A 26,971-nucleotide genomic window follows, 5' to 3' on the forward strand; every position below is an offset into this window, starting at 1 on the left:
CTTTAAATTCTTGGAGCTGGCCGATATTGTACCACCAGGCCTGAGCTGGTACTTGGTATAGTTCTTTGCCAGGCACTCTGTGCCACTATCACTAATGACAGACCTTCAACATGCAACAAATCTTTGTTGGATCCGGGTGTTACTGCAAGTGGCTTGTGCTGAACAGAAAATCGGAACTGATTAACTGCTGGAACCATTAGGGTACTGAAATCAGGATTGGGTTATCAGCTGATCGGCATGCTGGAGGACAAACACCAGAGGATGATGGAAAATTAAGTTTTAGGATATGATCTAGTTACCAGTATGGGTAGTACAGTGGCACCTCTAATGCTTTTTAGCTGACAAACTTGTCCACCTACCCACCGCATATAGCAGAGAGTAGCTGCCTATGAGCACATCAGCTCTCTGAGTGTTTTCTGTTTAGCGGTGATTGAGGAAGCTTTAAGGGAGTTAAAGCTGTTCAAAGAAGGCTCCGAAAAATCAGTGTCAGCATAGCAAGCAGCAGGAGTTCAGGCAGAAAGGGACCTCCTTCCGCAATCAGAGTGCTTAAGTTCAGTACGTCTCAAGAAAGCCTCTTGGTGTACGCAAGCATTCCCTCTTAACTCAAGGTGCATCCTTCTGGGTGAAAGTTGTAATAACTGTAGAGATAAAACAAGGAAAGGAACAGAACTTCACTTCTTTTAATAATGTACCTCAACCCAAGTGATTTGTTACAGTTGTGTTATGCTGTGTCTGTTGAAGCTGCTTAATACACAATTAAATGCAACCAAAGTTGCTGGGTTTAACCCAAGTGCTGTGAAAATCCTTCATCCCATTTCTCAGGCTACAGGATCTGATTAGGACAGCAGCACCTATGACAGGTCACTGGAAGAGCTGCTATCTTCAGGTGCCTCTGTATTTCTCATTCAAGGCACAAAACACAGGAGTCAGTTGGTTTCAGTGGACTGTAACAGTGCTCAGGGCCAGACTCAACTCGGATCAACACATGTGGAGGTCAGCTGCACCTACTCACCCTTCTCTCTGGACAACCACAAACACGGCAGCACTAACAAACAAGCAAAACTGTCCAAAAGGTTTCTTTTATGAATTATAAGAGGAAGCAGCACTGGAGTTTCCAATAGGTTGTTGATAACATTTTTACTTTTATTGTCAGTTTGAGAATTTCAGTGTGACTTTAGTTGGATACTAGAGCTATTAGGCTTACCCGTACCTAACACACGTTATGTACTTAAAAAAATAACATGGCTTTAAAAGGTGGAAGAGTAAAGTCATTTTGAAAATAAAATAGTTTATAGCACTAAAGAGTCACAGTGCAATCAATGGTTTAATCAAACTACTACATTATATATATAATATTTAAAGAACATAAATATTCAGTAAATTCACTACAACATGAAAATAAAAGCTTCACATTCTCCCACGCTTTTTAAAGAACTGGGGACAAAGTGACAGACAGCTCCTAGACAGACTGCTCAGCTTCACAAACACCTCTCTTGCTTAAGGGACTGGACATTACCTTAGCTATCACAATGGGAAGGTATGCTGCAACTAATCTAGAAGTTTCCCCATAAATTTTAAAGCATTTATAATCACCATTCCCCCACCCCCCAGATGATTATATTTAGTGGGCATGCACTACTAGTCTATACAACACAACATTTCACCAGAAAGTAATGAATAATGTATTTCCTTAAAAACTGCCCCCTCTGTGTTTTGGGGCCTGAAAACTTCTGTTTCATGTCACAAAAAAGCAAGTCTTTCCAGTAAGAGAGAATAATTAAGTTACTCAAAGAAGCCTGTGCAGTTTTCACATCGGGATAAAGCTGATCTGAAACAGCAATCAGAATGGACACGTATTTACAAGTGCTAGGCTTGAAAGACAGAAGCAATGGAAGGGTACTTCCTTCCCAAGAGAATCCCCGAGCATCTGAATGCTTACGTACCACATGCCAAAAACAGTCTAACTACAGGCAAAACGAAGAAGGAGCAATACCGTATGGTTTAAAGTATATTATTTCTCATCTATCAATCAGCAACATTTTTTGCTTCAGCTTCAGGTGCAAACAGGTGAAGCCTTCATCGGCAAGTCTTACAGCAAAGGGAATCTCACAGTACCATCATTTCCCTTAAGACAGAATGCTAATAGGTAAAGCAACGCCCCATTAAGTGACAGCAAGGTCCAGAGCGAGGGAAAAGGAGTTTAACATGCAAATGTACAGTAGCTACTGGACTTCACACAACAGCCTACTGCCAAGTTTTAAAACTTGAACCTAAATTTAAGACACTAAATGGTAAGCTTTGTCAAGTACTAAAATTGTCTTCCAAAGTGCTAAGCCACATTTGTTAAAGCTATGGCAAAGGAAATTAAAAAAAAAAGGGGGGGGGGTAAAATCTTCAAGCAGCTTATGGTTGAAGTTCTCCCTACTCAAACTGAAGCCCAGATAAGCTCACAGCTGGGGTGGCACGAATTCTATAAAGCAAAGCGTTTCAATGTTGCATTATGTCCATGTGCTGGAATTTCGGGGATTTGCTTTAAAAAAAGCTTTCTAGACAGTTCTTTGCAGAAGGTTCCAATACATTCACAATAAAAATCTGTTACTCTAGGGAACAGAGTAGGGCTGTAAAACTTCCAGAATATTTTGTTCAATTAAGCTTGTGAGGACAGGGTAACAGTGCAACAGGGGCCAGACAGGAAGCTGCAGTGTGCATCAAGACTGGCGTGTTCTACATGGGGAAGGAGTTACAGGTTTGGGTTGTTTGTGGGGTTTTTGACCGAAATATTCATTAAAAAGCAAACCAATCTCATGAATCACCTTGCACTGAAGTATTAAGCCTAGTAAACAGCAAGGTTTTAAAGTGTCAGTTTTCTCACTACAGCTCTATTTGTTCACAAGAAAATGACTAATAAATCTTTTCTAGGGAATCAGATGACCTCTAGCTGCAAGACCATCAGAAATCAATTGTCTACCAATCTTTTATATGGATAACCATTAGCAAATTACAACATTTAACACATTCCTTGGCATATGTTACTATTGAATAGACTTACTTAGCCATCCAATGCTCAATACTTCACAGAGGCTACTATAACTGTGTCAAATGTATTAGAAATCCAGATTTACCTGGACAAAATTAAGACATTCCAAACTGGAACACTCATTTAGTTATCATGCATTAGGAACCAAAAAAGCATGTCAAATACTGGAATGCACTGGACGAGGTCATTTAGTCTCCTAAGGAAAAACCAAAAACCTGAAACAAAGACTAAATTCAATACAACCCAGAATACTGTCTAATCATATTAATAAGTATACTGAGAGCCTGAAGGCATCACGTGTATTGTCCATGAAGATAATGGTGGTGCCTTCTTTTAATATTAAAGAAGTCATAGATATAAAAAAAAGTTAGTCCCATCTCAGTTTTCCAGCACAGCTTATTTATGTTCCTTTGTTGGCGCATAGTACAGTTCCATGGGTTTGTTCACTTTCCAGTACTTCTCACTGACCAGTTCCAAGGAAAATGACCCATTTAATACCTAGAAGAGAACACCAAAACAGAAATGAAATCTGATGGCTTGCACAGGTAGTACTGTAGCAACAGACAACTACTTAAATCGGAGGAATGTGCCAACTTAAAGAAGTCACTGATAATGTGGAACAAGATATTAGCTAACCACTCAGCATCAAAAAGTAACAATGCAAGCTATTCTGAACTCCTGCTGATCTCACTAAAACAGCACTGAAAAACACTTTTGCAAAGTGAAATAGTTGTAAATAAAGTGAACTCGAGTTTTTTCTCTTTCCTCTCTCTGCAAACAGAGGGATTAGTAGATGCGTATTTACACCAGAAGCATCTCTGCTTTTGTCTTAAGGGACAATCTGTAGTCATGTTTGAAGCTGTTTGAGATAGACTTATTGCAAAGCATCTGCCTATCTCTTAACCAGAAGACTTACTTTACTCAGATAAATGCCCAAGTGTAAGACCAGGCTCAGAGTTCAACCTAATTGCGATATTGCCTTGTTGTTGTATCTGTATATTCTGAAGTCAGCAACTGGAAGGAGGGATTCTTCCCTAAGCGTACTCACAGCTGTTTCATAGCGGAACATAAGAAGCCTACACAGAAGTGGAGAAACGCCACCACCTTACAACAGATGCTTCCTGGTGCTAGAGCTATCTGCTCTTGAAACAAGATTCTCAGATGAAGTAATATTCTTCCTCTTCAATTTTAACTGTAAAATAATGGCATAAGTCAGCCAGTAGTTGCTGGCATCACTGGATTTCTCCCAAGTAATTTATATGCCTCCTTTTCCACTAACCAAGCTTCTGCTGTATACATTTTCCTACAAAGGAATTGATCTGCTTCTAAATAAACAGCCTGGTGCTATGAATTTTATCCCTAAGCCAACTCAGGAAGAGTCCAGCTGAGTGGATTTTAATCAAATCTGTATCAAAGATGTATTGATGTTCAGTTTTAGAGAGAAGTTCTGCTTACAGTGAACTGCCCATTGGCGGTAGCAATGTAAATGGTATACTGCTTCTCACTGGCCGTGTCAAGGTTCATCTGGTTTGATTCTCCTTTGCTACGAAGCTCCTCCAAAGCCAATCTCACAGCTAGGTACTTGGACAAGTGATCAACGGTGGCATTGCCTGAGGTCTTGATGTATCTGTGACAACAACCACAAAGATAATCAAAGACTTTTGAGTTGCAGATATGGGAAAAAGACATCTGGAACACCCCCAAATACTAAGCATCAAGTGTGAAAAGGCCTTTAAAGACGGTTCACAAACAAGAATATGAATTGCTTTCACCCAAGACATGCAAGCAGCTTACCAAATTATATTGTTCCAAAGTGCCCTTACATCTTTTTGACACTTCTCCCAGAGGCCCTCCTGCTCTTTGTAGAGAGAAGACAGCACTGCCCTGTCATCTGCTCGAAATTAAAAACCTAGTAACAGGTTGTCAAGGGGTTTTGAGAACTACTCACAAGTGCTGAAATCTTCTGAGCATAGATACAGTCTGAGGTGCTTGGACAGAACACTGTAAGGTGCGAGAGCTATACACGCGATGCTCTCTGCACCTCGTTAAAGTTACTCTTCCATATTGTCTCACTATTGTCTCACTTCTTCACGCAAGAATTAAAGGCTGACACAAATGCTGCAGAGGCCTCTCCCAGAAGTTTAGCTTTCTCTTTGCTTTTTTTTTTTTTTGCTTTTCTGTTTTCAAAAGCCCCGAGGAGTGATAGAAAACAAAAGCAACAGAAAATAACAGCAGAATACATGAAGAGGAATAGAAGACATTTACCTCGTCTGTGCACTGTCATCGTTTTCCATGAGGGTCGGATGAGGCCTGAAGACTAATTCAATTTCACTAGCACCATCCATTACAGGGTCTATTGCCACAGCTGTGTTGTTATTGTCCAGTTCTAGCCCAGAATCATCCGAAGTTTTGGTCCTTTTATTACTAGGCCCCGCTTCCTGATTGCTGTGTGTTGAGGCATTGCTACAGTGTGAACTGTCACCATTATCTTCTGCTCCACTACCATTCTCAATCTGTTGTTTCTTGCCCCTCTGTAGCCTGATCGGAAAATAATGCTAAATATACGCTATATAAATAAACGCTAATCCACATTCAGAATTCACCCAATGTACAGGCCCACAATGCTTGTACAACTCCTCCCTCTCCCAGTCTCCGTCATGCCAGAAGTTAGACATAGGCACATACAAGCACTAAACATTTCAGAGATATTTAAAGTTAAAAAAAAAAAATTTCATTCTTTCTTCTAAAAAGATACTCATAGACAAGACCATGGATTTTTTCCTATCCCTCAAACACCTTGTAGACATGTTTTAAGATCATTTTTAACTTCGTACAATTATTTTTATTTTTCAGGCAATTTCAGGCCATTATTTTCATCTAAATATGAATCCATATGTGATTAAAAATATAAATCACACCATGCTTCACCACAACATAAAGTTTGGGGCCTCTTTCCCAGCTGGCTCTCTTCAGTTTAAATGCACACCCAGAATTTCAATACTGTGTGAACACCATATATTCCAGCCTTGTGAATTAAGTTCCAATTAAAACCTATGTTCTAGCATTATGTGCATTTATTTGCACATAATGGTAATATGTTGGTACAGGATTCATTGTATTACACTTTATTATCTAAGACATGATAGCCATAATTTGGTAAAGCTAAGCTGAAATCTGCTGTCTACATCAGGCTGCCACAGAAGTTGCAGGGAGTGATACAAAGGTTTCTATTAGTAGACAAAAGATTAAAAATTATTTTGGCAGACTTCAGAGGAGAGAAGAGGAATCTCAACTATACAGGGAGTGAGGATAGACGGTGTATTTTTAGTGTTAAGGCAAACAAGGTTACATGTGGACAAATTACGTGGATTACATACCTGTTCATAGCCTGAATCTTTAATCCTTCCTCAATGCTGTGACTTAAAGCTTGCTGGTTATTGTGCTTGCTGATTCTTGCTAGCACTCTCTCCTGATGAGCTTCATATTCATCTCGGCTTGGATAAATTTTACTGATGAGAGCATCAAAATTGGGATCTGGTCTCAGTGATCTTTTTGAAACTAGCTTTTTACGACATGTGGGACATTCTTTGTTGCTGGACATGAACAAGAAGGGAGAAAACAATACTAACTCTCCAGCAATAACAAAAGTCTGCCCTAATGCTGCAATTCTTAGTCAAATTGCTCAGCAAGACTCAATATTTATAGTAAATCTGGAATGGGGCTTCTATCTTTTGACAGATCAGGTAGTTCCAGATATTTAAACAAAAACCCCCAAACATACTTTAAAAAAAAAAAAAAAAAAAAAGAAGCAGGGAGATGTATGTTTGAGCAACCTGTATTTAGACTGAAGAGTTCAAAAGTTCCACTCTGCAAAATGGTTCTTCCCTTAACCCTCATGATGGATTTTCACCTAGAAAAAATGCATGTCTAGTGGGAATTATATTAAAGCATAGTCTTCCTAGCACTCACAGGACAAAACAGAGATTAAGGAACCTATTCTGAACCTATTAAGGAACCTAGGTTCTAAGCACTAATTACTGGAAAAACTAAAACAGTCTTGTCCTTCCTACCATTTTGTTCTCATTTAACTAAAATGTCAGGTTCACACAATTTTTTTCCTGTCATAGGAAGAGGCCTCAATAGCTGAAACCCCGGCGTCTTTACTCCTGATGGTTTTCTTGTTTCCCTCTAACATATTTTTGCTAATTACTCATGAGAATTTACACAGGCATAGCAAATTAAGTGTGACCTCTGAACACAGGTAATTGCCATTATCAGAAATAGATACATCATTGACTTAATTGCTGTTGGTTACCTTCGAATTCTATTGCTTTTAGGAAAATATGAACTTGTAACTGAAGAATACAAGAAAAATTATTTGTACTTTAGCATAGGTTGTTTCAGTAGCGAAGCTTGGAAGCAGGACTACTGCTGAAAGGCCACACAATTTGCAATTTATTATTAGGAAAAGGAAGAATAAGGGAAATGAGACTCATTTTTGTAAGTAATGTAGTGTATTTTTGTTTTGCTGTTACTGGATTGGGAAAAAAAAAAGAGAAGAGAAAAGAGGTTTTCAACTGCTTGCAAGAAACAAAGTTATGGGATGATTTTTCATATGAGGAAAAAAACAGATCTGGCCTGCCACAGATGGCTGAACACACAAGAATGAAATATGACAGGTGAGCTACACTTTCAGAATCTTGCAGTGCACAGGCACGTAACTGTTCCACATCAACACCCAGGACTTAAAGGCTTGATCACATTTTAATCTTAAGTGAAATCCCTTTTCCCTGTAATAATATTTACGTACCCACTCCTGAGGGCTGTAATGATACAATCAGCACAGAAGCGATGCAAACATTCTTTTGTCGTCATCGTGTTTTTTAACATATCCAAACAGATGGGACACATCAGTTCACTGTGCAGGCTCCTCGGTGACACCACTATTTCCAAGCCATCAGTGATTGCTTCCTAGCGTAAAATAAAGTAAAAGTTCTTTAATGGAATTAGTAACTTCCTCACAGAGATTTTACTCTCAGCATGTTTTACTATTCTTTTAAAGAGAAACACAGTAAAAAGACAAAACAAGACACATACACAATCACAAAAACACACACACAGCTAAAGGAAGGAAAAAAGAAATAAAGATCAAGCATCGGGTTATATTTCTAATATTGTAATACAGGTTTTGTTTTGGGAGGATTTTTTTAACATATACTATCATTTAAAATAGGCAGTTAACACTCCTAAAGGAAAAAAGAAAATCTTAAACATCAAGCTTCAAGTTCTAAAAAGTATAAAAAAAAGCCTTGCCATAAAGGCCAGCTCTTTAAAAAACGCATTACCTGAGGCGTTCTTTGCAGTTCGTACAAACTGAGCTCCCATGTTTTGCTTAAAGGTTGCGTCCCGTTCGTCTGCACGGCTTGAGACATGGCTGGGAAGGAAAAGAGAAACAAGTTGCACGCTCAGGAACAAGGAGCCAGCTCCCTCTCCCGAGCCAGCTTCTCTGGCAAGTGAGGCGTCCCTGCATCCATACAGACACAGCTGTCTCTGTGCCAACAAAGCAGAAGTACAGGGGCAATGCTTGTTCATCTAAGTACCAGGCTCCACTGTGTTACACACGGATAATCCCATGCACTGTACCGCTCCGGAAAGACTGAGGGAGTCAGTCAGTCAGCCACAAACACTTTGCAAAAATCAATTAAGGTTGTTAAACAGAAGTGACATAGAACTGAAGGCCATAAAACTTTGTCTGTGTGGTGCAAAAGCTGCAAATGTCACCTGATGCGGAAAACACTCATAAAACATCCACTTACAAACGTGCATACGGGTCAAGTAGGGTCTACTTCCTAACGAAGTGGAAGGTCAAAATTACATGCACGCAGAGAACTAGCTAAACATGTTCACTGGAAGCACGCTATAATGCCTTTCTTTTTCCTCCTGAAAATACATCACTAGGAGTTTCCAATCAGAAGTTTGGAGAATACTTAAAGATCAAGTAAAACCTAGTCACTGGGTAATTCCAATCAAGAGGTCCGGTCTTCCTGTACTTCAGTGGATGTGCACCTGACTTGCGATGACATTGGGGGGGGAAGGGGGGAAGTCGAAAGTTTTTATGTTTCAGAAACCCAAATCATACACACATTATCAGGGTTTTGCTCATTTTTTGTATCAGTACTGGTAGACAAGCATTCCTGGAAATGGACAGGGCTAAAAATAATTGCACTCGACAGACGACTGATACACTCCACAACCACTGCTGCAGAATTTGCTTACAGGCAAAGACACACATGACCTTTTCATTTAAAAAAAAAAACAAAACCAAACACACAAAAAAAACCACCAACCAAAACACACCACACACATAAATAAAACAAACACCAAAAAAAAAAAAAAAGACCACACAGATAAACTGTAATGCTTTCCCGTCAAAATTTTGAGATTATTGTACAAGATGAGGCAAAACTACCACACATGGTCACTGCAGACATGTGAAAGAAAGTCAGGTCAAAACGACTGAAGAAAATGATGTTTCTGAACAGAAAATATTTTCACACTGGGGAAGAGGGGGCAATCCTCCCCATCTCTCAAAAAATGCCTGCCTTGAAGCAGGAAAACTTACCCCAGACTGTGTGGTATGTTTAAAAAAGTAAATGTAACCATGTAAGAGGCAAGAGTGCAGTTGCAGACATTTCTACTGGGTGGAAAAAGCAGAAGTGCTTTCTTCTTTTATAAATCTTTTTTAAAATCTAGGTTTGTATTTCCAGACCCTTCAAATCAACAGCCAAATGCAGATTCTATTGGCATTTACCAGGTACATTATAATCCAGTTTCCAATTCATCAAGTTCTAGATGAAAAGGGTCAACCTCTCTGGAGAACAAGTTATGTTATAAGCTTTAATTAATTGTTGAGGTAAAAGTGAGAGAAGCAGTGCAGCAAAGATTATTGCATCTACTTTTATCCAGGCACAGAAATTAGAGTTTTCCCACTTTATGAAAAAAGGAAGGGGGGGGGGGGGAAGCCTGACATGAAGTAGCCATGTCCACTATTATGTCTAATAAGTAACAAGGGTCTGAAGAGGTGTCAAAAGAAATAATTAGGAGATGATGGACCGTCAACTCCAATTTTTACTATATAAACATTGTGCCCTAAAAATACAGTTTACTTGTCACAAAGGACATGTTCCTCTGTGCAGATTAGAAAAGATGTCCAGTTAGGACCTCACCTCCCCATTAAAAGTGACAAGCCACCATGACCCAGCTGCAGACTGTCAGCTCCCAGTTTGGCCAAGCATTGGACTGTCCTGACAGGATTCTGGGCATTTTATTTAAATTATTCAGAGTATGAATTTAATGATGGTATTGAGTGACCCATCTCAGCAAAGAAGCAATGTTGGAAGGAAATAGTATGTCTCTGTGTTCTAATTTCCACTATTATTTAAGGTAATTCCAGGCATACAGGAAGTCGAGTCCTTCGGGGTAAGGATTTTTGTTATGTGTTGTTGCCAGTCAGTTGTTCTAACGGAGGCCCAAGATTATTATTCCGTGTTTGCACTGGATGCTACTCGAGTGCTTTTAAATCTGACAGATTTAATTCACTATCATTTCAACTACTGAAAGAAATTCGTGAAGCTGCTAATCATTCACACCCTTTCCAAAATCTGCTGAAGCATACAGTCAGACTGCAGCAGATTAAGACACCAAAGTCCCAGTAAATCCAGCCTCTCTTAACAGAGAAGCCTGCTCATAACGTTAGGCAGCTCCATCACAGTGAAGAGCCCATCTAAGTAGCCCCATAGTAAGAGAGATCATTGCATGCACAAGTAGTATCTTGCCTAAACTTGCCTGCTTTCACTGGCTAACACAGAACAGCAGCTCTCTGGGTGCCACTGTCAGCAAACCTATCAATCTGGAGAACAAGTGTATTAACACTATCATTTATATTGCAGCCTTGCCTACAAGCCCGTGGCTACACTGCAGAAGACACAATACAAGTGTCATGATAAATAATTGACCTCCTTTATTTTAAAAGCTGCTAATCTGAGATGCTGAGTGCTTCTTTCTCACCCTAAGGTCTGCAGTGATAGCACTTTCAAATTTTAAGAGGAAAAACACTGGCCTTAAAGCCAGCCGAAAGCTGGAGAGATCCACATAGTCCACTTTATCACTAGCAAACACCTCCTCTGCCTCTGGTATGTATGAAGTTGAAATCTGAGGAACAGTGGAAACACGGTCAATTCAAACATGCTGAAAAGCGCCTGCCCCCCCACCAAAAAAAAAACAACACAAAAAAAACCCCAATCACATTACACTGCACGGAGTTCTCCATCTACTTGAAGATCAATAAATAAGCCTCCTTAGCTTTGTTCCTGTTCCCTACAGTTTCCAGGTCTGTATTGGGCCTGAAATGCATGTGAATGAGGTTTGCCTTCTCTTCCTTATGACATTGTTGGACATCAGGTTGGATTACGTTTCTTCACGCTGCTGAAATCTAACACAGCCACATCAACAGCTGGCACCAGTATCAAAGATCAAACTCCACAATCAGGAGAGGCATTTCGACCTAAAATTGCACTGACCATGTAATAGCCACCAAGTATCAATTAGCAGTCTCAAAATCATAACCAGGAAACCATCTCTTTAGATGTTCTCATCAATGACTGATCTTCTCCATTCGCTTGGGGAACAGAGGTAGGAAAAACCTCTACAGTTAGCTGACTTGAAAGTCAAGCTTTACAACCAAGCAGGAGGAGATTGCACTGGCCCCTTGCTCTCAGGTTTAACAGCAAATAGTCAGGCAACTATACTGACATCTGTTTTAAGTAAGCAAGTACCCTTTAGAGGCAGTCATTTTCAAAGCACATCCCAAACAGCACTGTTTAGTTTATTTTCAGGTGTCATTTAATCTGTTGGTCTCCAGTAGAAAAAACCTAACGAGCAAGACATGACTGGACTGGACTCCACCATTCTCTCTGTTCTTGTGCTGGCTGTGGAGCTGAATTGCTGTGGACAGACCATCTCCAGCTCTCCTTGCCTGGCACGAAGGTGAATCCGACAGAAGGGCTTTCTGACAGTGCCAAGACATTCACAGCCTGCAACAATAAGACAGAGATTACTCCTCAGTTCAGTTTTCTTTTAAGACTGTCCACCACTACTAGATTTGAAGCAGGCATCTGCTAAAAGAAATCCTGAATGGTACAGGCCAGACTAGCTGATCCTTTCTAATGCTAGGAAAATTAGGAAATTAGGAAATTCTTTCATGAGCCAAAGAAAGATTTTTTTTCTGTTGTCATTTTGTTCAGAGTTAAAAATATGAAGTGGAAAGTTTCTAGACAGAAGGAACAACAGACTTTTTATTAACTACTACTGGCAAGGGGAGAAAAGATACAGAATAAATATAAAACCTCACATTTACTCTTCAGTCTTGAAATTTATTCCACCGAAATCTCACATTCTTAAGTTGGATCTTCACTGACATAGTTCACTATTCCTCTGCATCCCTTTCGGCTTTTTTTTTTTTTTTTTTTTAAAAAAAGTCTTGCGTAACAATTTTCTCACACTCATTTTTCCAACTCAAAATATGAAGCAGATTTCATCACAACAATATCTACTTAAGTTTTCAGCTATTCAACATTTCAGATCTTTTCCACTTTATAAATGAAGAAGACGAGGTCTCTTCTTCACAGGTTGCAGGTTTTAGCATTAGGAACAATGTGAAGTCAGATACCCTCTGTGAGCCTTTTTTCATCATTAAGTTTTTGAAACAACTTCTAACACATCACGCCTTTATACTTTTTATCATTTTTTACCTTTATGACTTATCTATATCCTTTGGATATAAGAGGAAAGCAATCAGCCACACAACAACAGGGCGGTATGAAGGGGAGAAGCCACATTCCGATAGGCAGATCAAACACCTTTCTCTTGAAGCCACTAACAAGTACTAGCTGTTGTGATTTATGCTATAGCCAGAGGGCCATTCCTGTCAGTCATTAAAAAAAAAACCAACCCTAACCAATATTATAAGGACACCTGCAATCCTTCAGACTGACTGAGTCTTCAAGCACAGTAGAACTCTTAAGCACAAACTTGGTAATTACAGAGTATGCACATCTGTCACTATCAAAGCAAGAGCTAACTGATATGACCAAAAGAATGTATTACAAATCTGAGAACCAGAAATGCTATGGATCTCTTCAGGTTCTTAAAAAAGGGAAACAAGCTAACATTTAGTATTTAGTCATAAAACTTGCCTAGTTGCTTCATGTCTTTTATAGAAGAAAACTGGAAGATGAAAAGGGAGATTGCTAAAGATTATCAGAATATGTCAAATTTTGATTTCTTTGTACCCAGGACGTTTCTCAGTTCTCCACATTGCCAGAACATTAAAAACAAAAGAAAACAAAACCCACCTGTGCTGTTCTTAAGGAGCTTTGGAAACTTTTGATCGATTTTATATAACCAAACTCTATGCACAAGTTGAATAGCTCCCTAACTGGAGCTGGGATGAAGCTTTATTGAAGCTGCCGGCTTCAATAAAAAGTACCGCATCACTTCATTTGAAAGACTTGCTATTTAAGCCTGATTTCGTTGGAAAACAGGGCTTACGCAATCTTGCTCTTTGTGCTCATCCATCTGTAGACTATTTTCCAAAACAAATTTGAAGACAAACGGCTGGGGTTTAAAAACATAACAACAAAATTATTGTCTTGTTCCTGAAGCGCTGGAAAACAGAGTTATAGGAAAAAATAACAGTATGAAAGACCTGATCAGAAAAGCCCCTCTGATCTTCTGCCTGCTTACTGACCCGGGAATTTATGCCAGAGTCTCCTTCCAAAGTACTTAGAAAAAACTCCAGCAGAGGAACATCCGCGCTTGTCACACATCACATCCACTTTACAAGCTTTTATACTGAAATACGCTTAATGATTTGCTCAAATATAGTCATGAGTCACAGGAGGTTGGGCATTCGGGTATCCCATTCCTGAACCTGTCCAGTAAAAATAAAATCCAACTGGCAACAAGTACACTTCAGGCCACTCAGAGCTGCGGGCAGACAGGCTGTTCTAGCTAGAAGGCAGCCAAAGGAAGAGCTTGGCAGCAGCATGTCACTGCTCCTGCTCTTCCCTGCTTTACCTTTTCAGAGGTTTACCACCCTTAGATTCACCAACTTATAATCACTCCTTAGTATTCCTTCTCAAACTTTGTCATCTGTGAAAATTTAAGATCTCCTTAGCTCTAGCTTGGAACTAACCTTGATGGTGGTCCTGCTTTAACCAGGGAGCATGGGACATTCTACTGGATGGCATCCAAAGATCCCCCACAACCTGAATTATTTTCCAAAACACTTCACAGTCCCTCTTTTAGCCCAGGCAAAGGCTAAAGAGCAACTGCACACATAGTAGTGTCAGCACACCTTGAGATCAGAGAAAGGGTGGAATGGTACCAAGCAGCTGGAAGAGATAACCCACAAACCCAGCTCAGGTGTGGCCATAACCATACCAGCTGCTATTTAACTCAAAACAGTGTACTGATCTCCGATACCTTCATGAAAAAACACTTTTGAGGAAAAAAAAAATGCATCAGGCTCTTTAAAAAAAACAAACAAACAAACACATTTTTACACAGTATTAAATCCTTAGAAATCAACTGATTTTTGTTCCAAGTTTTAAAAGGTAAATATTTAGACTTAAAACAGTAAGAGAGTTAGACCTCTATTTGGTATGCCAAGTTCAATAGCACCTTCAACCATTCCGATTTTTTTTTCCAAAGGATTAGTTCTTTTAAAAACAGGTATCATAGTGCAGTTACTTTGGAAGCTTAACAGGATTAGAGTTTTATGTTTTACTCTCTCGGATACTGTAACTAGTATTAGGGACAAATTGCATGTTTTGACAAAGTATTCAATTCAATCATTCATTTCAATTTATTCAATTAAAGCATTCTGAAATTTAAGTTTTTCTGCTTTTACTTTCTGGCTAAGAGCTTGATTTGAAAAAAAAAATCCTGGAAAGACATTATTTGAAGGAATTAATCTTCACTGCAGTTCACTGGCAGCGCAGATTGCTTTACATTCAGTTGTAATCTAGAACAACTAGTACTAAATTACAATCTAGTACTTTTAGTATTCACTCTTTTCTTAAGTTTTTTTCATCTCTGGATCTCAAATCCCTGGGAGACAGCCAAATCAGGTTCTGGCCTGGAGCTCATTTTGTTCCCAGCTCTGAAATTAACTGCTCGATGATCCTGAACAAGTATGTCACTGCATTTGTCTGTGCCCCCCCTTCCTCTTCTGCTTGTTTACTCATATTGTCACCACTCTTCAAACTCTCTCTTGCTACGTTTCTATTGCACTCACTATATTTATATACTGATCTCAAAAGGGGATAAGCTCGAGAGAGGAATGTCTTACTAAAGTGTTTTTAGTTCATTCAGCTATCAGTCCTTGTCCTCCCGGTATCAAGTTCAATGTCACAGTGTCCCTTACTGGGAAGGTTTTAATTTCTTTATAATATATATTAAAAATATCTAAAGAAAAATATTATATTTTATATATATTTATATTTTATATTTATATATAATATATATTTTATATATTCTTTATATTTGCAAATTGAATTCAGTATTGTATTAGCCACGTGTACAGTCATCTTCTCTTGACACAATCAGTCATGATCTATGCTAACAACAAATTCAAGCTCATCGAATCATGTTCAGAGTTGCAATCAAAACACAGCGCCTCTGTAGTGCACCTCACCTCCAACGTGCAAGGTTTCAAGTTGTCAGTCTTGCAGACATCTAAGAGATAAGATACTATTTGGTATCCATCATAATCTCTTACAGTCATTAAAACTCCATTTAAAAATCTTTAGGAGCTTGTGCTGTGGACTCATACCATGAGCCAAACATAAAGCAACAACTACATAAGCTACCAAAACCAAAATGAGAAAGTATTTGCCATGACAAAACGCATACGGACAGACAGACTAAACTGTTAAGTGTCGAGCAGTAAAATTCATAGGGGAAACTAATTCTATACTGAAAGCATAAAGCTACAGCAAAAGGATCACTAATAAAAGGTCACTTCAGAGAGGCTGTGGAACGTCCACTCTTGGAGACAGTCACACTCAACCAGATGTGGTCATGAACAACCTGATCTAATCGGCCCTGCTTTTACCAGGAGGTTGTATTAGATGATCTCTGGAGGTCTCTTCCAACCCAAATTATTCTAATTATGGGGTTATCTCACTATCAGAGACATTTATACTTAGTTTTGCTGTATCAAAAGTGACCCAGCCAAGAAAAGCCAACAGCAACTAACACTAATCAGCCAATAAAGCATTGCCATAACAAAAAGCTGAAGAAACCTGAACAGGACCTTCTCCTACTCCACACTTGCATACACGCACCTTTTACAATCTATGTGGCTGAATACGATTATATGAACATCCTCCTTACCCACAAAAGAAACATCAGAAGGCTTTTTTGGGACTACAGTGACCACTAGCTTTATACAAAGTAGAATCCATTTGTTTGAACTGTGTGAAAACAGCAACAGGAGAATTGGGCCTTCAGATACCTAGTATGTTATAAAAAATACCCAGCAGGTCTGCTTAAGATGGGAGTTTCCTCCGTAAACACATGATATAACAACATATTTAAGAAAAAGAACACTTTCTTTAAATATCTTCTGAGAACTTGTGAAACCAGCAGTAAAATTTGCAGCTAGGTATTTTTGGCTAAACTGGAAAATTAACAAAATAAGCCCCAAAACACCATACAAATGTTTTCTGAGAATATAGTTTCTCTCTCCTGTACGTATATTTAAATTGGCCAACAGCAAGCAAAAATGCCTTTGGTTTTGACCATCTACTGAAAAGCGGGCCTCTTGAGAGCTGAAGGTATCTGCCCAAATTTAACATTTGTAGCTGTTAGAATAGAGCTGTAAATGGTGACGGATTAGTAGTCAATCTGCAAATTCATGAGGATCAGATATAAATTACAAAACATATGTTATCAAGTGAATAGTTTCAGCTACTATCACAGAACACCTGAAAGTATACTCATGGGCTAATTTCAAAATTATTACCTAACACTTTATCAGTTAATACTCTATAGTAACGTAAGTCAGCTCCTTTGTAAATGCCTACTACATTTAAAAATGAGTGGTTAGCAACGCTTACACAAAGCCAGTGTTTAAAATACTTTTGTACACATTAACTAGAAGTCTATCATCTGCAAAGCACAATCAAAGCCAATTAAGACTATTAAAGATGCCAAATTAATACAAACTGTGAAGCTGAAACTTCAAATAGCAATTACACGCTCCAGAAGTCAAATCTGATAACAAATAATGAGTACTTACACTGTGCTTTCCACCCTTAAGATGTATCAGCTTGCAAACAAACACGTCCTTGCACTCCATTTGTGGGGTAGAAACACTGAATTAGAGAAAAACGAGGGAGAAGAGACATAGCTACAGCTCATTACATGCTCCATGAAAGAGATGAAAACAGCACACCAGCAACTCCAGGGGCAACAGTGCTGCTGGGAAATAAGAAAGCAATCAGATTCTTGTCAGGGCATCATCCTTGGATCTTTAACTGGGCTTTGGTAGTGCGTGTTTAAAACGATCTGTATCATTACAACCCTAACCACCACTTCACTCCCCAAAAAATCCTCACAAATGCCAGCACAGTCCTCCCCCAATTCCTTCCCAAACACCACAAGGAAAGGCACTGTTACCCCTACGTCCCCCCGTGATCACCCAAAGCCTTCAGAGCACTGCAGGAAGCCTCCACTCTTCCACCTCTCTCCAAACCTACTGCAAGAGCAAAGATCATGTCAACCCAGAGAGAAACCCCCATCTACCTCCACTGCAGATTTGACTGCTGCCCTTACACTCTTCCCTGGACAACGGAATAACGGTACAAAGACCACATTTATGATTGCTTGAAGGCTGACATTATAACCCATACCTTAGGAAAACTATTAGCCACAAGGCACTCACATAGTTAAGTATCCTCTCTCCTTTCTTCCCAGATCCATTTTTAAGGGGTTCTGTATTTCATTCTTAAAAAGCAAACCTGGAAACCTGTTTTTGAGCTAAACAAAACAAACAGAAACTAAGTCTGAAAAAAAATGTATGAACATAAAGAACGGCTGGACTATCCTGAGGCCACACATTACCATAAATAATGATGTATATTAATGCAAGCAATCTGACTGTGGTGCACATTACAGTCGATGTTTAACGTGATGAAACAACTTAAAGCAGGTCTACCCTTTCACTGCTTCAAGTAGCTCCAATTTCAGTTACACTTGAAGGATAGCGTGATACACACTGAGTAAGAAATAGACACAATGTGATAACCATCCTGACAATCCCATTTTAACAATGTCTGCATCTGGTTCCTTGCCATCCTATCTTCCTACTTCATTTACAGAAGTAAATGAAGAAATTAACATTCAAATGTTTTGATCAATTATATCAATATAGCCCCACTATGGCTGAGAAAACAATTTAACTATAATAAAACCAGAAAACATATTAATATGAAAACACAAATTTTACTTTCAGATGGGTACATCCAACTCCCACTGACGGTTAGGTAACTGATTGACTGGCACAATGAAGAAGTTACTAATACAATAAAATTATTTGTACATACATGAGTACCAGATGTTTCCCACACTCAAGGTTGTGCCAAGTTCTAAATTTAAGATATAAATCTAGCCTGTTCTGTATGAAAAAATAACATATTCTCCTTTTCTTTATAGTATTGTCACCAGAATGCATATTAGAAGTTATAAGTATGCATTTCTACAAGCTGCTTGAAAGCACATCATCTTGTCAGATTCTCTCATTTGCCACTTAAAATCCAGTCTAGATTTCTCAAAACGTGAAACTCATTGAAATCCATTGTAAAGACCACCCTAGAAAGATTCATACTTTTTCCTCTCATCCCATTACTTTCAATAACAAAGCTTTTCACCTAGAAGAGACTTGACTACATAAGAAGTTATTTTATGAACATTAGCAGTGGAAGTACATAAAGATTACGGAAGCTGTGTTTATTCCCAAAGTAAGTATTATAAAGCTCTTCATTTTCAGATGGTCAAAGTGAGAAACCCAAAGTTTGTCAGCCTATAAAGCGCAGCTAGCAAAGAGAGACAACCTCATTTCTGTCCTAGAGCGCTAGCAGCTTGGGGGGGGGGGAAGTTGTATAATTAATTCAAGACCACAGACTCAAAAATGTCCCAAAGCAGCCAATAAAACTGAGGAATGCAGAGGAACCCGACGCACAGGTGCAGTTTTACAGCCTTGACAGTCGATAACACATTTTCCCAACATGATTGTCCCTCTCAATCACACTAGGTCTGAGAATTTAGTTTTCCTGGTAACTAGTCCCAAACTCCCATTTTCCCCCAACCTGCCCCATAAACTTAATAGGCATTTCTCTTCAACATAAAAAAAATCCTTCCTTGAAAACCAAGTAATAACACCTAAAGCTGTGATTATGAAATGTCCAGTAGGCTACCGGACAGATGACATCTGACAGAGGGGAAAAAAATAATATTGGCATTTCTGAAACACACTAGCTTGCTAGCACATGGTCTTTTACGTTTCTTCACTGTATTTATTCTCCTAAGGAAGAATGATGAATCGATCCATAGAGTATGGCAGCATTTCCAATCTGGCTGTCAAGCTGCTCATCCTGGCCTTTAGAAACATTTGTGCTGTGACCTCATACAAACCATCTGCTGTACACATGTACACCTATGGAAGAATTCAATGAATCTAACGCTAATAGAAGTGACCAAAGAGAGATAATCCTCCTGTTTTAGATGTCAAGAGCATTAAGGAAAAAAAGTACCAAATTAAACTTTGGATCATACTCAAGGCTGTTTTATCACAGTGTTAAGAACAGTCACGTACTTTTGGACGTGACGGAAGTATGTGATTTTTAAGTTGGTGCTTCTCTGTATATTTATAGTAGTAAAGTACAATAGCGTGCAAGCACTATATGTCCATGTACCTTGCTCTTATGTAGATGATGCTCAAATTCCAGTTTATTCTAATGGGTTCCATATTCCCTGCTAGGGGCATCAGTGGCCTTTTCATACTGCCTCCTGGATCACTCCGTTGCTGTCGAAAACCTCAGTCCCTAGTGTTCAACTTCTTATTCACAGTTCTGTATCATACCCTCTCGGACATATCCTGAGCTACAAAAACTGGAATACACAAAATTATCACAACATTTGCAGAGAGCTCTCTCTATATCATGTTAGTTGCCTCCAGGTAGTCCAGAATTCACCCATCTTCCTCTAGCTGTCATACCTGCAAATGCTCAAACTCATCACATTTCAAAATCAGGCTATTCCTAAACTAAAAAGCTTGGATTTTTTTTTATCTTGGAGGGATTAAATAAAAAAATTTTCACGTTTTGGTACCAAAAAAAAAAAAAAAAAGCAAACATTGCCCACTGTTCTAATGCAACAGGTAGGTAGATTATTTTAATTATTAAAGCTTAAAAAAAAAAAAAAAAAAAAAGGTACTTACCCTTTACACACCATTTGCATCTTGTCCAGAGTCAATACTAAAATATGATACAACATTAATGCCTTCTGCCAGGAGTGAAAACAAAACTGTTACAGGAACAGTACCTTTTCACTCTTGATGTAGGCCAACAGATCAGGCAAGCACTTGACCTCAAATGTGCCAAAGACCTTCGCCAACAATCCATATAAAAAGGAAAACAGCCATTACCAAGCCATAATTTAGCTGTGTGAAGTAACAATATTAAGCAGAACTCTGGGGTGAGTGAATAGAATTGCGATTTTCTCTGTTACTTGTTAAATTTTACGCAAAGTTTCTCGTATTATGAAGCACACTACTATATACTGTGTGTATGACTACCCAGGTGAGTTTCAAAAATGAAGTTCTTAAGCTCTTAAATGAACCTTAGACTTCAGAATTAATAACCAGCTGTGAAGGAGAAAGGCAAAAATGCCTTTCTAAAATCCTGCCTAAAATTCATGCCAGTGCTGTATCAGATCAGAGTAGGAGGGATAAAGGATTGAAAATTTTTGGGAGCAAACAAAAGTAAACTCCAGAAAAGTTGGATCTGTCACAGCAACTAAATACATACAAACAGGCCAGGAATGATACACGTTGCCTTAGGATATTTTTAACCAGACTTACTTTTTTAAATTAATCGTCTAGTAGCACATTTATAGTGCACTGGACCTCACAGTCTGCAGTAAAAGACCACATTTCCATGGATGTGACTGTATCAAAATACCACGTACCCTGCTATTGTGCAGCGTACCCCCTTGCCACAGAATTATGCTTCTGAACCAGTGCTTTTGTTTTTACAAGTACTTTCTAACCCTCACAGCACTGCTGGCACATTTTTTGAAGCTAACCAATTTCTTGCTGTCTCCCTGAAATAACAGCTGCCGAAAGCAAGAACTGACCGCTCCAATCAATAAGGTTAAATTAGATGATTTCAATACCCCTGTTCTTAGCCTTTTAGTTTGCCATATATTTTAATAGAAATCCTATGAACATACTTGCACTACAATTCAAATGATCCTTCCCATCTCCACAAATGTTGTTACTAGTTTGGCAGCAAAGGTTAGGTCTCTAGAAAACTAGTCTTCTACTTTCAGTTTTTACATTGGGAATGTGGAGAAATGCAGTCCTTGACTGATGACTGTGCTGGTAGACATCATTTCTGTAGCTACAGTTACACCAGAAGAAAAAACCCGCAGCTGTTTTTTACCCAACAGCTCAACCCACTTTTGGCAGTGATAATAAAACACACTGATTCAATTTCACCTTCACGACTTTGCAGTTTTAATACAACACTGTGCTCACCCAGATTAAAAAAAAAAAAAAGCCTCCTGCCAGACGTATGCGTAGTCACGGCTTCCAGGTTCCTTCCTGACAGTTGTGGTGGTGTCAGGCACTGCCAACATCAAAACCTGCACCCTGTTCAATTGCAAACGTGAGGATAACTTTAACAGGATCTTAATAAACAGGAGCTACAGAACTGATACATTACTTCCAGTTAATTTGTTAGAGTGCTCTTCAGGGCTGCACCTCCTGCTCCCCCACTGCACTGCGGTGGCTGTTCCAGCCTTCAGGTGCCCCTCCTGAGCCCATGGCAGAACAACTCACTCACCATCCAGTTGCTGAGACAGTGTAAAACTGAAGGCATGTAGAAATTACCAGGCTAGACCCTGAACTGCAATTAAAACTGCTTTAGGAGCCAGCACAGATCTGCTTCCACTTCCACTGGGAAACCAACATGGGTTTGTTATTTTTCATTCCACCAGCAGAAAATATGAAAGCCTGCTCATCAGCTCCTTGGACTACTGCTTTGGCTGCTTTGTTACAGTGCTACAGGATCCAAGATGCTTATAAGCAAGTTTTAAGAAACACTGTAGAAGCTCAAGCCAAATATACTGTAAATCGGGTGTACTGCTCTCCCCAGGCTACTGGGATCACATCAAGTGAACCATTTTGTTATCCTTCTCTTCAGCATACAACATACCTACTATCCATCACATTTATTAATATAAATGGCAGTAAGCAGTAGTATTCTAATGAGTATATATTGTGGGAGAAATTCTGAGAATATCAGGTCAAGAAATATGCTTGGTTTTCAGTTTTTCCAGAGCTATGTTAGATAGCCACAAAAAATTTCTCACCCAGTTATCTTAGTAAAGCTATCTTTTATCTTACCAGTTATCATGGTAAAGCTAGCCACAACCAATAGTGATATAATTTTCTTAATGAGAACAAAAGACGGCTTGGTTATTAATAAACAGAAAATAAACTCCCCCACAACACTTGAGAGACAAAAAGAAAGACTCAAGTCATTTTATGTATGAGTGACTTAATAGCTACAATAAATATATAGAAACAAAATTGTTAATTTGGCAACCAGACAGCTTTCATCTGAAGCTGGGTGACAGCTAAGAACAATTTGTGTTTTAAGGACTCTCAAATAAAACTGTACATTTTGTAAACAGTACTGCAGGAGCAATACTTACACAGTTTAAACCCAGTAATCATCCAAAATAGTTTAATTTTATCCCTGAGTGGTAAAGAGTAAAGAATGGATTAGGTTTTTAATTAGTTAGCAGAATACTACTGCTAACTCCCAGCTGTTTGCAAGAGAGCTCCACGATCCAGAAGTGGGGGGAAGGCAGACAGGGATAATTCCTGAAATATTTCTCCACTGCAACAAATCTAAACAGCTCCATAATACCAAACACTGCTCATTCCTCAGAAAATTAAGAATTTAAGGTCAGCTTCAAAGGCCAGTTATTTTCACCAACAAGCAGAACCAAGTTTAGGCTCAACAATATCCCTTCTCCAATCTCTTTTCTCTCTGTTTGCATCATTATTAAATTGCTGATCTATTCAGTAAATAGGTAAAGGGTACTTAAGCAAGAAAAAAAAAAGCAGAAGGAATCCCTTTACTCTGATACTTCTTTCATGCATGTTCTCTGAACTGATGCTTCAGTAACAGTAGATACAGTGCTCCTTTTAAGAAAAATACAACCGAGCAGTTGCAGACTCATGTCTCAATTTTGAAGCTCCCTTTTCCTCATGCCTTTTTCCCCCCTCCAATGCATTCTTTTTGTTAAGCAAGGGAAAAAGAAACATTTAAAGAAAGCTGAAGAAATTCACATATCCCAACATTTATTACACATATAAGACCAATGGCTTTCCTATAGGTGCCAACCACATTTCTATTTCATGATAACACAGCCCTGAAAATGCCAGAATTCTGCTCTAATCACCCAAGATGCCCAACCAAGTCTTTATACTCAAAATATTACCTTGCATCACTCTTAAAACACCGTGTCATTGATAAAGGGAGTCCCATGCAATTTATTACACTGGCGCTTGTGTATTACTAAAACTCTTAAGACATGATAGGCAGTGCTTTTCTTGGCAACTGCAGTAGGGCTGCAGTTCAAAGCTTTGATGCCAAAGGTCAAAATTTTAGCCACTGAAGAAGTTCAATTCCTCCAATGCAAAATCTGCGTCCCACCATTATTATGAAGCTGAATGCAGAAAATAATAAGGCATTTATTAAACACTGTAAATAACAATTCACAGGGTCAATAAGGTCTAAAGATGTTCTAAACTTATTTAAGTATCATCACTGAAGTGTTCCATAACATCCAGCCACAAAGCTTGCTACCTGACAGCATGGCTCATGCTAACATCTGTCCAGTGGAAATTCCTCCCATCTCCAAACAACTGACAAAGCTAATCCTTCAAACAAGTATATTTTTTAATGCAAAATATACCGCTTATCGGTATCCGCTACTTTCAAAGTGAGCACCTCTGTCTTAGCTGACAAGTTGAATGTCAGCTCTGAGCTTGATATGATGTAGAAAAATGTCAAATTATCTCATTACAAAAGTTTTTAATGAAAACATAGATGAATACAAATGAGAGTACCTCTGCAGGGAACTCCTATGACAAATCGAGTCTTTGTCACTGAATGAATGATATATTTGATTAAAGAATTTTCCCCAAGCAAAAATAATTTCACCCACACACCAGTCACGTTTTTTCAAATGCAAGCAGCTTCCTTTAATCCTTAAAAGCCTGCATGCAATGCATAGTTATTACACAGAGCTATAACCACTTCCAAACAGGACTGGATTATGATTTATCATACTGGAAATCAGCTTTCTCCACTAGCTGTCCTCTGGATTTCTATGGAATTAGGCACTTGATCAAATTATTTTCCATAGAAGAGGGTCTGAAAAACAAATAGTTTAACAAAAATCCCAGGAAGAATATTGCTTAGAGTGTTCGTTTCATATATACACTATGCCATGGGGTGGGTCCAAGGAAGGCAAACAATTTCAAAGAGCCAGCTGCCACAGAATATAAAAGTTAGCAAGAAACAGGTGCTAAATTCATTATCAGAAGCAGTGAGAGCGAGTGTGAAGGGAGGAGACGCACCTACAGCTCCCAACACAGTGTCTTTCTCCACCTGATGCCCTGTTGGAAATGATGACATTTTCACAAGAGCAGTTAGATCCTTCCTAGTATCAGTTTATCAGCCTTGCAAATACTGTTCAGCATGATGATGTGCACAGGCTTCAGGAGAAACAAAAGGCTGGGAATGCAGAGCAATAAATGATATTGAATATTGTATTTTAAGCAGGGGCAATTTATTAAAACAACAATAACAGCTCGTGACTGTGTTAATCAGCTCTCCCTTCCCAAGTAAGGCATTTGGCAATGCCTTGCTCTCTGGGTTGGTGTTACGGTATGCGGTTGTGATACAGAGCTGTGTACGGTACCTCTCCCTGCAGCTTCCAGAGTGTGCGTGTTCACATACATATACACACACACATAAATATATATATATATCCCCGCACCTCCGTGCTTCGTGGTCACACGCGAGCCCCCCCCAGAGATGGCTCGGGGCTTGTGATGCTCCCGGCGGCCCTGCAGCAACACCGAAGGCGCCAGGCTGGGGGGAAGCGGAAGGGGTCCGGGCACGTCCCGCGGCCCCACCGCCGGCCCCGGCAGCCCCCGCAGAGTCCGGGGCCGGCAAGCGGGGGGCGAGCAGCCCCGAACCCGGCGGGGGCAGCCTGTCACAGGGCTCAGGGCGAGCGGAGCCGCCTGACGCCGGAGCGGGCAGCGCACCCACCTGCGCGACGACTGCCCAGCCGGGGCTGGGGTAGCTCGACCACGGCTCCTCCGTGGCAAGCCCCCCCAAGCCTGGAGGGGAGCTCACTGCGGGACATCCCCCCGCCACAACAACCACCTCAGAGAGGCGCAGCCCCTCCTCCGCCTCCCCCGCACCAGGGTCGGGCACCGCTCCCGGTACCAGACACCCCTCCGGAGCACCCCGCCACAGCCGGCGGCTCCACACCCTCCCCTGCCCCGCTAGGGGGAGAGACCCGGCGGTAGCGACCGCGACCGCAGCCACCCCGCCCGCCGCCTTGTGCTCTCCGCCGCGCCTCACCGCGCCGCTCGCTCCCGCCGCCCGCTCTCGCCGGCGGAGAAGCCGCAGCCCCAGCAGCACAATATGGCGAGCGGCAGCCTCCGCAATGGAGCTCGGGAAATAGAGGGGAGTTACATATTCATAGCTGGGGCTGGGCAGGGGGAGCGCGGATGGGGCTGCCGAGACCGGGCCGCCCAGCGCCCTCCTCCCCCTCCCTCCCCGCCGGGGGCCGCTCGCTCCTTTCCCCGCCTTCCCCACACCTCAGTTACAGCCGCCTGGCCCCCAGCTTCCCGCCGACTGTCAGCGCCAGCGCCGCGGTCCCACTACCCTTCCCCCGCTGCTGGTCCCGAGCGCCGGGCGATGCGGGGCTCCCCACCGCGGCCCTCGCTCTCCCGCGCCACGGCCCCTCTCCATTAACGGCCCACACCGGCGCTAAGCCCTCAAGCGAGCCGCGGCCCCCCGCCCCGAGCCGGCGCCGAGGGCCTGGAGCGGCGCCAGCCGCCGGCGGTGTCGCCTGGCGGGAGGGGGCCGGGGGCGGGGGGCGCGGCCGTGGTCCTTGAGGTACAGCCGCGGTGGGCGATCGGTGCGATCTCGTATTTTCTACTCAGCGCCGCCGGGGAGGGGACGGGGGCCGCGGGGCTGAGCGTGTCGGCGTGAGGTGGTGCGGGTACCTCCGTGACGAGTAAGGCGGGCGGGATGGCGGTAGCGGTGTCCTGGCTGAAGTCTGGACTGACCGCGAGCAGCCGCTTGTGTCTCATCCCGAGGTGAAGCGGTGGAGTGAGGTTATTAAATTGTCTTTGGGCAAGAGCAGGTCCGCCAGCCTCGGGACCCAGTGGGCCAAACGCATGGCCTCTGGCTGGCCCTTGCTGGGCTTTTCTCCCTGAATGTGCCTTCTAAACTCCACGGCTCTTCACCGGTCTTGCTCTCAGCCACCTTT

At 40.8% G+C, this 26,971-nt stretch overlaps 1 protein-coding gene across 4 annotated transcripts; it reads right to left on the reverse strand.

The window, feature by feature from the left end:
• Positions 1–699: 699 nt before the first annotated feature.
• RNF2 (ring finger protein 2) lies at positions 700–26,761 on the reverse strand. 4 transcript variants are annotated; one of them, XM_076339569.1, is made up of 7 exons: positions 26,706–26,761; positions 8,383–8,471; positions 7,848–8,008; positions 6,415–6,630; positions 5,303–5,575; positions 4,493–4,664; positions 700–3,535 (listed from the first exon to the last, which is right to left on the reverse strand). In XM_076339569.1, exons 2-7 carry the CDS (start codon positions 8,467–8,469, stop codon positions 3,434–3,436), a joined length of 1,011 nt encoding a protein of 336 aa, XP_076195684.1. In that variant the 5' UTR covers positions 8,470–8,471; positions 26,706–26,761; the 3' UTR covers positions 700–3,433. The 4 variants fall into 4 exon arrangements, with proteins under 4 accessions (XP_076195684.1, XP_076195686.1, XP_076195683.1 ...); XM_076339571.1 differs by lacking the exon at positions 26,706–26,761 and adding an exon at positions 26,295–26,314; XM_076339568.1 differs by lacking the exon at positions 26,706–26,761 and adding an exon at positions 26,056–26,120.
• Positions 26,762–26,971: the final 210 nt, after the last annotated feature.

The sequence above is a fragment of the Aptenodytes patagonicus genome, chromosome 5 (genome assembly GCF_965638725.1).
Source record: "Aptenodytes patagonicus chromosome 5, bAptPat1.pri.cur, whole genome shotgun sequence".
Lineage (NCBI taxonomy): Eukaryota > Metazoa > Chordata > Aves > Sphenisciformes > Spheniscidae > Aptenodytes > Aptenodytes patagonicus.

Coding starts and splice junctions, on each gene's coding strand:
- RNF2 (XM_076339569.1), bottom strand. CDS start 8,469: ATGTCTCAAGCCGTGCAGACGAACGGGACGCAACCTTTAAGCAAAACA. Junction 5,576..6,414: donor AAGATTCAGGCTATGAACAG/GTATGTAATCCA, acceptor TTTTCCGATCAG/GCTACAGAGGGGCAAGAAAC. Junction 4,665..5,302: donor GATGACAGTGCACAGACGAG/GTAAATGTCTTC, acceptor TTGTTGTCACAG/ATACATCAAGACCTCAGGCA.